General features: G+C 30.5%; 1 protein-coding gene and 1 long non-coding RNA gene across 2 annotated transcripts in view; one reads left to right on the forward strand and one right to left on the reverse strand.

Moving 5' to 3' along the window:
* The first annotated feature begins 1,852 nt into the window (after positions 1 to 1,852).
* LOC132717221 (uncharacterized) lies at positions 1,853 to 9,148 on the forward strand. The gene is made up of 3 exons (XR_009623928.1): positions 1,853 to 2,243; positions 2,988 to 3,057; positions 8,773 to 9,148. It is a non-coding gene; the product is annotated as an uncharacterized LOC132717221 (long non-coding RNA).
* A 3,243-nt stretch (positions 9,149 to 12,391) lies between these two features.
* LOC132717237 (hemicentin-1-like) overlaps positions 12,392 to 14,111 on the reverse strand; it is a 42,991-nt gene continuing 41,271 nt past the window's right edge. The window contains exon 10 of the mRNA XM_060700671.1: positions 12,392 to 13,815. Coding sequence (XP_060556654.1) covers positions 13,400 to 13,815 — 416 coding nt within the window. The 3' untranslated portion in view covers positions 12,392 to 13,399. The remainder of the gene's footprint in view (positions 13,816 to 14,111) is intronic.

Here is a 14,111-nt window from a genome sequence, read left to right on the forward strand (position 1 = left end):
CAGGCATGATTGCCTTCATGAAGCAATACCAGTTACTTGTATCGCACTCGTAGACGGATTTCACTTTGTATTTACATTTTGAATTTGTTTGAGTGGCGTGAAAGCTGGATCTTTCTTATTTCAAAGGTATCGTCTGTTTCGCTTCCCAAGCGTGAGGTTTGACTTCGTTTATTTTTCATGATTCGTTAATAAAGTCATTACCTAGTATGTCAACTTTTATTATACCTTTGGTTCTGCAGCATACTGTTGTGAAATATAAAACGTTGTACAGACAATCATGGAAGCTTGAATTGACGAATTGACCCCCTAGAAGCCATAAGCTTTCCGGGTTTTCGTAGTGTTTGATATACTATAACTGTTTTATCGCATGATAAACATTAATAAAAAATTAATTAGACATAACAAATCTTTATACATGTATATATAATATTTGCTATAATTCTTGTAGCTATAATCATCAGTCGAACAAAAGAGGTAGCATTGACTTAAGTTCTATTGTTAAATAAAACAGAGAATATTATTTTCCAGGTGTCAGTTCCTATATACCATCTGCCGGTGATGCTGTTCTGTTTAATTTTACTCAAGGATGACTTAAACAGCAATTATTACTTGAACATGAGTAAACTCTTGAATCCATGCCGTAAAAGACTGAAATGTTACTTTTAGATTGTCAATAGAATGATAGAAGTTGTGTATTCAAAATACATGTTCTCTACCGTTTACGTCAGTTCTATGTTACTGCTGCATATTTGGAGGTTTAAATAAATATAAGGTAAGTGCATCTTTTATTATTTATGCTAATTTTTGTTCATTATTTTTTTCTGATATGTTGAATAATCATCGTATTTTTACTATTAACAAGACCATGTCTACTTGAACTGGTTAAAAACATGGCAGGCATCTAGGTCAGGTCATGACAGACAAATATTTTGGGATACATTGTTTATTGCACTCAATTTATATTTGTCACGGTGTCGTATAACGTAGAAAGAACTCACGGATGTTACATACTTTTAATATACAAATACAAACACACATGTGAACGAGTTGAATACCAAAACTGAACTCTCCTACTCTGACATTTGAGAATAGTATATATAATATCAACCTGTCCTAAGGACATTTTATAATGTATATCAATACACACGTTTTAGAGTTACATATATAAATCATCTTGACATAAGCTAGTCCGTATGCATCTCCTGCACTATAATACTCATAAATCATGTCATGTTCCATAGTGCACATTAAGAAATAAAAACCCTAATATATGTATATACATGTTGACTTGTCATTCTTTTTGAATATAGCATGTATGACTAATTAGCCTGTGCAACCAGCTATACGACAATACCTCCATTACTTATAAAAAAAAATATTTAAAAAAAAAAAGTATTGAACAAATTATTATTTAATATCAAACATTTCAAACTCGTTCTAACAGATTATAAAAATCTAAAATCTAAAATCAACTTGACATCTGTTTTACCCTTAAGGTAATATCCGGTCAGAGATGTCCGGTCAGAGATGTTATCTAACGACTTTTTATTACTTTATCTTTTAAAGAAAAAAACGCCTTAGGAAACAATATTCGGAAATATCCGCTCAATATTTTTTCTTGTCACTTTTAAAAAGTTTTCGGATACTGCAGTCGGGTAAGTTATAATTTACTTCAACAATTTTGTAATGTTTTTAATAAGTAAAAAAAATAATTATTGTTAAATGTAAAGATAATCTTTTCGAAATTTTTAATCAGTTAATATAACTGTTATTCTACAAATAATATTAAAGTGACATAAGGTAAATATTATAGCTTTATAAGTTTTTCAATAAATAATAAATATTAAATTTCCTTTATTTCATCATAAAAAAAAAAGAAAAAAAAAGTTAATTTCTAGAGATCAAGAAAACATAAAAAACAAACAAATAAGTTAACAATTTTCAAAGAACAAATTATTTTAAGAATATTAATTAGAAAAACTTTAAGGTATAAAATTTAACAGAATTATATGTATGATAAGAGTAGAAAAGATATTTATATACGAAAAAGTTTAAAAAATATTATAACAATTGATAATTGATAAAATGTCCAGGTGTTTCATTTCCTGTAAAACGTGTATTGTGCATGCGCATTGAACACTTCCTGTGACAGGTATGTTTTTTGTAACAGGTACTTGTAACAGGTACTTGCTGACATCAGTATGGTTTGGTCATCGTGACGTGTCGGGAATTTCAAATCGTTGGTATGTAGCTTTTTAAAGTATAATTTTAAATTGACACTCATAATTGTTCATAAATGTTTTGATGTTCTTGAAGATTCTTTTAAATTAATATATATGTATTTGATATGTGTAAACGTAGACTTTATACACACGTTGATAAAGTTATATTCGAATATTTATTGGCACATCTGTAAAGGCTGTTCTTGTTTCGTCGTTGTAAAAGAATGTCTTGTATTGAACAATACAACAAAGTGATGTTGAAGTTGTCATCAGTATTTCTCTGGGTTTTTGTTTTTTAAGTTTATATAACACATAGAAAAACACATTCTATCGATAAACGGAAGTTTTCGGCTTCTCTGGTTGAAGACAGGAACAAAAGTTTATTTGATTCCACAATTTTGTTGTTGTTGTTGTTGTTGTTGTTGTTGACGGCTGTAACAGCATAGTTATGTATTTTAAACATCGTAGACGCTTATTTCATATAATTTTACATCGAAGAAGGGGTTTATGGTTATATCTGCATGGTTTTACATCGAAGAAGGGGTTTATGGTTATATCTGCATGGTTTTGTTGTACATAGTTTGACATCGTAGAGGCTGACTGTAATATTTCTAGTCAGGCGGTGTTTGACTGTACCGGCGAATTCGCTCGCACCTCTCTGTCTTGACTAGACGACAAGTGATCGTTAGACCAATATGTTGCATTTTCGTCCGTTGTCAGATCGGTTAATAGATATTATATACAATAAACATAATTTTGTTTCAGATATATGAACAACAAGACAACTGTCATAAAATGCATAGGATAAGAATTCCAATGAAAGATGTTCTCTAGTGTAAGTATCTTATTTATGTAATACTTGATATTTAAATTTTTTTTTTTTTTTTACTTTTCTAGACCTATTTTGTTAGTTTTAACTAAGCTATTAACTTTAGTTTATTTCGACAATAAGACTTATCCCAATTTAAACTTTATTTAATGATTGTGCGTTGACATTTGAAACATGTATGTATACACATGTTATTCTAATATGAAATAAAGTAAATAATCAATTTGAAACTCATGATTAAGTGCTGTCATTTACTTTGAAATGCATTTAAATTAACCGATCTATTAATTAACATATAGCGAATAACGATCATTTTAAGCAATAATAAAAAAAATCTAAGATATATAGTTCTAATAAAAACAACTTGAAGATTAATGCAAATGAATACAACCACCAAAAATATAAAGATATATGGTTAAATAATGTAATTTTCTGTTTTGTTTTATATTGTTTTCTTTGAACATATATATTTTCTTCTTTCCATAATTACTATTTACAATGCCTGAGGTCAATTTACCGAAAATTAGTATAGCATATAACACGGAATATAACGTTCTATAACAATTCAGCTAATCCTTGTAAAATCATTTTAAAACTTGATTTCGACTCTTTATCTTTACTTTGTAACTTTTTGTTTACCTTACCAGATACTTTATATCGAGGTTTTACAATACTTTTCTTTTTACTAGAAATAGAGTTTATAAACATTTCATTATCCGAATCGTTATCATCAGCCATTGAATCTGACTGAATAGCATTATATGTTGCTTGTGACGGAGGATTGCTATTTACTTGTATGGAATTTGAGTCTGATAATTCTGAATCAGTCTGCGATTGCATTTCTTCTGAATGTGCATTACTTTGAGCATTTTCATTATTTGAAATTTGTTGTTGTTGTCGAAGATGTTTCTGTAATTCGGCTAATGGAATATCATCTTCACTATCAGAATTTGACCTTTCTTTTCTTACATTCTTAGCAACTTGGGGTAATACTGATTCTGGTATTTCTGAAGCATCATCAGTATCGCTATTTTCAGGTGTAACTACAAATGTGGCATTTCTTTTTGGTCGGCCAGTATTATCTGCTTTTGGTATTGACCAGTCATTAATATTTGCAAGCCTAATTTGTTCTGCATGGACTTTAACTGTTGAATTGTCAAATTGATTTTTTATTATGTAAGTTAATGGTGACCTTTTCTCCATAATTCTATAAAATGGCTTCCAATTCACATCTAGTTTGCTTCTCTTACGAAAATTTTTATAAAATACGGGATCGCCTATTTCAAATTTGATATCTTTTGCGGTCTTATCTGCATAGCTAGCTTGTTCGCGTTTTGCTTTTTTAAGGTTTTTATAAACAGATAGAAAAGTATTATGTTGTTCTTGTAATGCAATTTTGTGATACTCTTCGCCATGATAGCGCTGCCTTGGTTGTAGCAACAGGTCAACGGGTAATATGGCCTCACGGTTATATAACAAATAAAATGGACTATGCTTTGAAGTCCTAGAGACATTGAATCTAAGTGCGGCTAGTGTCATGTTAAGATGAATATCCCATTGTTTGAGATTTCCCTGGATTCTTTTAGCTAAGATATCATGTATGACATGGTGAGAACGTTCATTTTTCGCGTTTCCGGCAGCATGATAGGTAGTTGTACGCACGTGATCAATTCTTAACTCTTTAAGTGTTTCTTTGAAAGCATTACTTGTGAATTCTGATCCATTGTCAGTGACAATTTGTAATGGACATGCGTATCTAGGGTAAATTTCTTCTAATAGTAAATGTATAATTGTATCAGTACTTTTGTCAGCAGTAGGGAAACACTCGGGATAACCACTGTAAAGGTCAATAAAACAAATAATGTAGCGGTTACCACTCATTGTTTTTTCATATGGCCCTATAACGTCTATACTCATGGTCTGGAATGAATACATTGGTACTCTTGTTTCGCCCATAGGTGCTTTTATTTTTGTAAGATTACGTGACTGACAATCAACACATTTAGAAACATATTCATACAATTCTTTGAACATATTTGGCCAAAAATATTTTTGTTTTATTGTTGTAAATAACCTCTGTGTTCCTGGGTGACCATTATTTAAATGATATTGAGTAATGACAAGGTGTTTTAAGTGTTGCGGAACAAACAATCTAAGATTAGGATTATCATCTACATTAAACAGATAATAAAGAACTTTGTCAATTTCTAAATATTTGCTCTGCACTGATTTAGTTGGCTGTCCGTGACGTAGTAACATTTTCAGTTCAAGAATAGTTTGATCTTTATCTTGCTCTGAGGCCATATTTAATTTTTCGAATTGTTTAATATCTTCTACAATTGGCTCTTGAAATTGGTATTCTTTGTTTGCTATTTCTTTGGCATTAAAGTGCGTAGAATCAAAAGCATTTACTTCATAGCTTTCATCAGTTTTCACAGCATGTACATTATCATTATTTGAATTATTACTTGAATTTGAGACTGTTATTTCAAAGGCATTGTCATTTATATCAGGCTCATAAAGTTCAATATCGGACTTGTTAGCATTTTTATCATCAGCTGGAGGTCTAGAAAAGAAATCGGCAATTAAATTTAATTTTCCTGGCAAATATTCAATTTTACAGTTATAGGCAGAAATATTTAAAGCCCAAAGCTGAATTCTTTTGTTTTGCATAGGTGCTTCTAGAAGATATTTTAAAGGTTTATGGTCTGTAAATATAGTAAACTCTGCATTATGTAAATAAACATCTAATTTTTGTAACGCATAATGAATACTGAATGCTTCTTTTTCTATGGTACTGTACTTTCTTTGAGATTCACTTAATTTATGAGATAAGAAGTATATAGGTTTTTCAATACCAGATTTGTCACATTTCTGACTTAAACATGCTCCGACCACTAAATCTGAGGAGTCCGTGTATAGAATATAAGGCTTATTTGGGTCTGGGAATGCTAAAAGTGGAATACGTGTTAACATTTTCTTTAATTGTTCAAAACTTTCTTGACATTCTTTTGTCCATTTAAACAAAACACGTTTTCTTGTAAGATTGATTAGAGGTTCAACAATTTTAGAATATTTAGGGCAAAATCTTCTATAAAAACCAGCAGCACCAAGTAAAGATCTGACATCTTTAACACATTTTGGTACCGGAAGTGACCTAATAGCTTTTACTTTTTCTGGGTCTGGTTTTATACCTTCATGATCAATTATAAAACCAAGGTACTTTGTTTGTTGCTGAATAAAACTGCACTTTTTCAGCTTAAGTTTTAATTTATGCTCTTTAAGCTTTGAAAATACTGTCTGTATATGTGATAAATGTTCATTTAATGACTTCGAAAATATTAGAATGTCGTCAAGATAACTGACAGCAAATGCTTCTAAACCTTGTAAGACATGTGACATGAGTTCTTGGAAAACTCCAGGGGCAGAAACTAGGCCAAAAGGTGTTCGGTTGAACTCAAACAAGCCTCGGAATGTCGTAAAAGCCGTTTTTTCCTTGTCTGATTCATGCACGGGTATTTGCCAAAACCCTGATCGCATGTCTAGTGTTGTAAAATATTTTGAAGACCCTAGTAGTGTTAAAATATCATCAATTAATGGGAGAGGATATGATGTTGGCTTTGTAATTTTATTCAATTGTCTAAAATCAACACAAAACCGTTTACTGCCGTCACGTTTCCCGACAATAACAACAGGAAATGAATAAGGGCTATGACTTCTTCTTATAATATTAGCATCTAACATCTCATCGATTGCGTCACTCATAAATTTTCTATTGTTTAAAGGTGTGCGATATGGGCGTAACTTGATTGGAGGATGATTACCTGTTGGTATTTTCATGGTTACAGTATCTGTCTGTGATAATTCAGAATCTTTATTTGCGAAAATATTTCTATTTTTCCTTAATAAGTCTCTAACAATATTAAAATGCTCTGAAGGTGTATGAATATCACGTTCGAAATCGTTGTTAAGAGGGGAAGTTGTTTGAAGAGCCTCTGTGACCGAGTTAATGCTCTCAACTTCTGAAACTTTAGCAACTACTGAATCTCGTTTCAATCTTATAGTTTTATGTGTATTATTGACAATCATAATAGGAAATCTTCTATCAGCCGAAAGTTTCATAACAGAATTTGTTATCATAAGACCTGGTTCAGAAGCAATCATTCCAGTTTCTATACTTTTTAATTCATATAATTTATCATTTTCTAAGCCGGGATTTTGTTTTAACTTAGCGGTGCACACATTAACTGTTTGAGGTTTCAGAATAACATCCTGTTTTAATCTAACAATTGATGCAATATGAATATCTTCTTCGAGGGGTACATATGTATTATTAACTCTTAAGCAGCCTAAATCAAAATATAATCTAACGCCATTTTGTGTTAACCAATCACGGCCTAAAATAATATTTCTATTCATTTTAGAAACAACATAGAATTTTTGAGTTGTTTCTGTTTTCCCTATTTGAAAATTTAGATTTATATAACCATCTATATGTAAATAATTTCCGTCAACTGAACATAAATTTATTTTCTGTTTTATAAGTTGAGGGGGATTCTTCAATTTTCTATATATTCTGCGATGCAGAAGACAAACTTCAGCACCTGAATCTACTAACGATCTGTATTTATAGTTTTCTATTTTAATCAAACACGAATTAGGGCTTCCAGCTAATGCTATACTAAATTTTGGTATTTTATCGTTCCTGTCAATGACCCCTTTGTGACAGGAACTTGCTAGTTTTCCTGAAAATTTATTTTGTTTCTGTCGTAAAAATTTTGTTTACGACATTCACGCATAATATGACCAAAATTATTACATTTCCAGCACTTAATCTTTGATTTCAAACTATTATTGCTATTATTTTTCCTAAATCGTGAAAAATTTTGTCGGTGAAATACAGAATATATTTCATTTTTCCTAAATCTACAACTACGCACATGGTGACCTGGTCTCTTACAGTACACGCAAAAATTTCTTGTATAATAATGATTAAAATGATTTGCTTTGTAATTCATGTATTTTGCGTGATTTTGAGAATTAGAAAATTTTACTCTGGCAGAAAATCTAGCTCTGAAATTCTGTTCATTCATTGCGCAAGTAATTGCTTCTTGTAAAGTTTTTGGCTTTTCTCTCATAAGTTTAAGTTTTAAATAATTATGCGCTAAATTATCCGTAAACAATTCTACTAACTGAAGTTCAATTAAACTATTATCTCCTAGTTTATAATTTTCATAAGCGGTTTCAGCACAATTAATAAATTTTTCCCCAAAAATTTGAACACTTTCTCCCAAATCTTGTTTTAAATTTCTCAAAAGATAAAATTCATGATGAAAATCTTTAATTTCCCCAAATCTAGTACTTATTTCTTCTTTTAATTGTTCCCACGAATTACGATGATTATCACGCAAATATCTACATATAAAATCGCTTACAGTCCCTTTACTTGATTGAAATGCGACTAATTTTATTTTATTATCATCCAAACCTTTTAAAACAGCATATTTTTCTATAGATTTTATCCAGTCATTAAAATATTTAGAATTTCCATCAAAATTTTGTACTATTTCTGATAAACCCTGTGTACCTATGACAGTTGAAATATTGTTCAATTTATCTGACAAATTTTCAAAAATTGTAGCTATTTCTTGATCTGACATCTTCAAAATTAGCAAATTACTGATATATTAACGATCACTCACCTTTAATTTTCTGTTACAGGTACTTCGTTGTGTCCCGCTATCCAAAATCGTCGCTTCGACATCGCTGGTCTTAGGCGCCAAATCAACCGTTGTCGTATAACGGAGGAAGAACTCACGGATGTTACATACTTTTAATATACAAATACAAACACACATGTGAACGAGTTGAATACCAAAACTGAACTCTCCTACTCTGACATTTGAGAATAGTATATATAATATCAACCTGTCCTAAGGACATTTTATAATGTATATCAATACACACGTTTTAGAGTTACATATATAAATCATCTTGACATAAGCTAGTCCGTATGCATCTCCTGCACTATAATACTCATAAATCATGTCATGTTCCATAGTGCACATTAAGAAATAAAAACCCTAATATATGTATATACATGTTGACTTGTCATTCTTTTTGAATATAGCATGTATGACTAATTAGCCTGTGCAACCAGCTATACGACAACGGTCTTTGTAGAAATTTATTGTTATTTTTTTTCTAAATTAAACATTGATTACGTTACTAAAATAAATTAAAGTCCAGGCTGAAATGAAAATATTAAACTGTGATAAAACAAAACATTTTTTTCTACATCACTGGGACAAAAATGTAACTGGACACATAACGTATTTTGAAATTTGTTTTAAATGAATGAGCTTGTTATAGATCTACATAAAGTAGATTTATATTGTATAAAATATTTCTAAAAAGTCAGTGTAAATTTTAAAGGAGATATATGACAAGGCTACTGTACTGTAATTATTGACAAATGAATTTCTATTATTTTGTGTTGTAATTTTAGGTCAGCCAACATACATTAAAGATTTTAAAGTAGATAGGCCTAATACCCAGCATGTTGGAGCCATATTCTTCAAGACCACAAGGAAATGTACTGGTAAATGTTTTGATACTTGTTCTAATGATCACATGATTTACTATGATTGTAATCACTGTATACATATATAAACACTTTTTATCTAATAATGATAATGATAAATTTCCTGAATTGCAGTTGGTAAAAAGCAATGTAACTTATTTGCAATTTAGCATTTTATATATTATGTCAGATAAGATGTTAAAAATATTGTTTTAAAATTAAATAAGTCTGTATAGTAACAGGAACTTAATTTCAAGTTTATATTTGTAGGAGCAGTAGTCCAGTGGTAGGACGCGCGCTTAGGGATCGAGAGGTCCCGGGTTCGAACCCCACTAGGGGCACTGCTAATTTCCTTGAGCAAGAAATTTACCTGTGATTGCTTCACTTCACCCAGGTGTAAATGGGTACCTGCGAGGGTGGTATAAATCCGTTGCGCCAAAGTGTCGGCTGCACTAAGCGGAGTTAAAAGACTCCCCAGGGAGATTGATAGATAGATACCAGTAGCCCGATGACCAGGGGTAATAGCTGTAAAGTTGGTGAACGTGCGTAAGCATGAAACTTAGACTATAAAATGCAATTATTATTATTATTTATATTTAGAAATAATGTTGTATTGTTTTATGCAATTACTGTCATTAATGTATAGAAAATAATGTTAAGCTCTTAAAGTACATACAGTATACATTTTGTACATAATTTTCAGAACGCATAGTTAGTTCACCTATTTGCTGATGAATATACTAAACTTTTGCTGGAAATGAGGCACTATGTATGACATCTATGCCCTATTGAGCACCAGGGTTATGGAGTAAAAAAGACAATCACTTTGTATCAACTGCACAGTATTGGTCAAGATAAAAAACACTTCAATTGGGTAAGCATACATAAATGTATATATTTATATGCAGTATTCCATATTAAATTTCTATTCTGTGAAATAAATAGTGAGGTGACTTCACCACAATGCATGCATATTATGTAGATTCAGATTATTTTAGACATGTTCAAGATGAATGTTACTGCTACATGTGTACACATAATATATATATACACTGTAATATATTACACAAGAACTTACTTGAACAAGACCTTATATGAACCAAATAGCCGTGCAACACTTTACAACTTTACACTTTATTTGTAGTTCATTTCTGTGGAGTCAAATTATTATATCTACACTATATTGTTTCATTCATACTTATTCAGGTTTTTGTTATTTCAGGATGGCATGTGAGAAGTCAATGACTTGTAGAAGACCTATGTTTGACAGTATATACAAAGTGAATTACATTCTCATAGAATTTATGTCTTCAGAAGTATCCCTGAAAAAGCTTGAAACTGTAGTGGCAATTGCTACAATATTTGTGAAACAAGTCTTTGCAAGTTTAGAATCACTTTCTGCTTACAAAAACTCAAGGCATATGAGGAGACATGGTTTCTGTTACCATGTATGGATCAAATCCTCAAACTGGGGTTGCAAGACTACATTCAAGGACAAAAGTGATCTGTCAGTTGTGACTTTCCATGTGTTTGCAAAAATCTGTTATTATAATTGTTTTAAATTATTGAAATTATTTCAATTTAAAGATATGTTATGTATATAAAATGTTATTCATTATACAATTTAAAATATACTGATAAGAATATGGTTACACCGTCAATATCTGTAACTGAAAATATAATCAGGAAAATAACAAGTGCAAGATCTTTCTATTTTTTGGTTAAATTTCTGAAAGACCTTTGAAATTATTGTGAATACAATTATTTGATAAGGAATATTTTTTATAAGATGCCATTATTCTAAATCATACTTGTTTTGGCGTTTTTTTTTGGCATATTTTTTGTTACCATGGTAACCAAAAATACACTATTTTGTAATCAGTGCATTAAAGAATTATTTTTCTGCATTGGATTTATAATTTATATGCTATCATGTTAAAGCTATGTGCTTTGAAGTGGACTAACTTAAGTTATGATATTCGCCTTAATCATGGAAAAGTTACTGAAATTCTGAGAATTTAATCCTTACTTTTTTATTTATTATCAATAACACTTAAAGGGAAAAGTGAAAATTCCTTTTTTTTTCTTTTTCTGAAAAGTCTTAAATATTGTTGTCTTTTAATATTATATATGCATTAATTTGGTGATGAAATAATCATCTTAAATGCAAAAATATTGCATTTGGTGATTTTTTTTTTATATTTTTGTTGCCATGGCAACCGATTATTGAAACAAATGATAGTTTTTATATCAAGAAATTACTTTTATTACATCAAGATGAATGATAACTTTATATTTTGTTTATTTTATTGTGTATAACTATGGAATTAATTCTAGTTTATATATACCAATAAAAGTTTAAAATGTTATTTTTTTTGTTGTTATGGTGATGTCATACAAATTAGAATATTTCATAAAATATCAAGTATTTTTAAAAAATAATTGTTGCCAGCTATTCAGCAGTTGTTGTTCTACCACAAACTAGTCTTAACTCATTTTCGCCCAGATATCACATTTGGGCCAAAAATCGCTGAGCTTGTCACATATATGAATTCACCACGACAGTTAACCTAACTCAATTAAGTTTCAGTATATCAATTTGAGCTTGGAAGTTTTAAGCTTATTAGACTCACGGGTCAACTTCCTGGAACAGTGCTGATATGTGATACAAGGACATTTGGTCGTAATCCTTGAACGACTCGAACTTACAGTCCCTTTATTATTGAAAATCACATAAACAACTAAACCAATGCTCTATTATTTTTATTACAAAACAAAGTGAGGCAACAAAAATGATACCTGTGAAATGTTGTTAAATTAAGTAAATAAATAGATAGGCAGATAATTAAATAGATAAATAAACACAACTGATATTTTTTTCATCAAACTTTTTGCAACACACGTCAATGGTTCCATGTTGTTTTAGAAAAAATTAAATTCGCTTAAAACAGTTTAATGTTACATTAGTAATATTTCACACTTGTGCGATATATCATACATTATTCTCATACTACGTATTTGAAAAAGATATAAGTGATCAATGAATATTCAGCAGAAGATGCTTATCCCTTAAAAAAGACATGTAGTTTAGTAAATACATTTGTAAAACGCATTATGCATAAAAGATATACGGTAAACATAAAATAAAACTATAGAAAATGTAAGCGTTCTGTTTTAAGCATGATTTATTGGGGTTATGTCAGCCGTGGTTTTGACTTATCATAATTTTATATAAGATTCGTGCACCATAACCTGTGGTATGACGTCATCCAAGCACACGACTCATTTTTCAAAGGCGTCGGAATGACGTCATTTTAAAGCACATGACTCGGCCACCGTGGTGTAGTGGTAAACATACTTGACCGACAATCCAGAAACCCGTCGTGCAAGGAGTGTTGTATATTTAAGTTTATGTGAATTATAATCATTAAATTACATACATGTATATTAGAATAAACAATTAAAAAACATTTTAATACACTTAAGCTTGACAACTGTCGGTTTTGGATTAATAATAATGATGTTAAAAATAATTGAAGGGGTTCATTTTTTCCTTATGCCACCCATATTTATATATCACTTTAATCATAAATACTCCAAAATGTGTTATTGCAAAAACTTTCTGTGGATATCTTTTTTTTTTAAAAGATATTTGTATAGTTATAAAAATGTCATCAACAAAGTGGTTTTTGTAATATTATTGATTTTGTCTCTGCAGTCTTGAGTTGTAAAAATCGTTAGAGCAATGAAAGAGTTATTGAAATATTATTGCATATTTGCTTTGACAAGAAACCCCGAAAAACTGCTTTGCATATAATAATTCTTGATTAATTTGTCACCGAGGCATGACCCTATGCATTTAACGGATACTTGATTTGCCAGATCAACAAATGTCAGAGCATCAAACGTGTAACATTTGTGCCAATCCTTGTCCCCAATTAAAACCTTCGTGAGAATTATCTCATTCACTGTGATACCAAAATGCGAATGAGAAAGTAGAGGCAAGCATATCTGAGCTGCAAACTGGTAGAGTCCGGGTACAGGTGCCATAAAGATACCAGTCTTGTTGTTATATGCGCCGCCAATGTTGAGTGTGTTATGTGAGAATACAATGATTTTGTTGTCCGTTAAAGACGAGTCAGTTACTGTATCTGACCTGAAAGCGACCGTAGAGGTAATATCTGAAATCAAAGAGTAAAATTTATATCTTGATAACATCTCATGTATAAATTTTTGACATCTAATTATAAAGGCAAAACTATGGTCAATGGTCTAAAAATGCTATTTTTATGAAAATTCCTTTGAGTAGAATGATTTTATCCTTGAACATGTTTGTCCCATTTAGCTTAAAGGCGCTCTACAGAGGTTAAAATCCTAAAATCATAAAATGTTTAATTCTAACAGAGATCAAGTCAAGCTTATAAAATTATTTATCTGCAAAGGATAATAATCAAATCTACCCAGAATTAAAATGAAT

The sequence above is a fragment of the Ruditapes philippinarum genome, unplaced genomic scaffold (assembly GCF_026571515.1).
Source record: "Ruditapes philippinarum isolate M1 unplaced genomic scaffold, ASM2657151v2 ctg1915_1_1_1_1, whole genome shotgun sequence".
In the NCBI taxonomy this organism is placed as follows: Eukaryota; Metazoa; Mollusca; class Bivalvia; order Venerida; family Veneridae; genus Ruditapes; species Ruditapes philippinarum.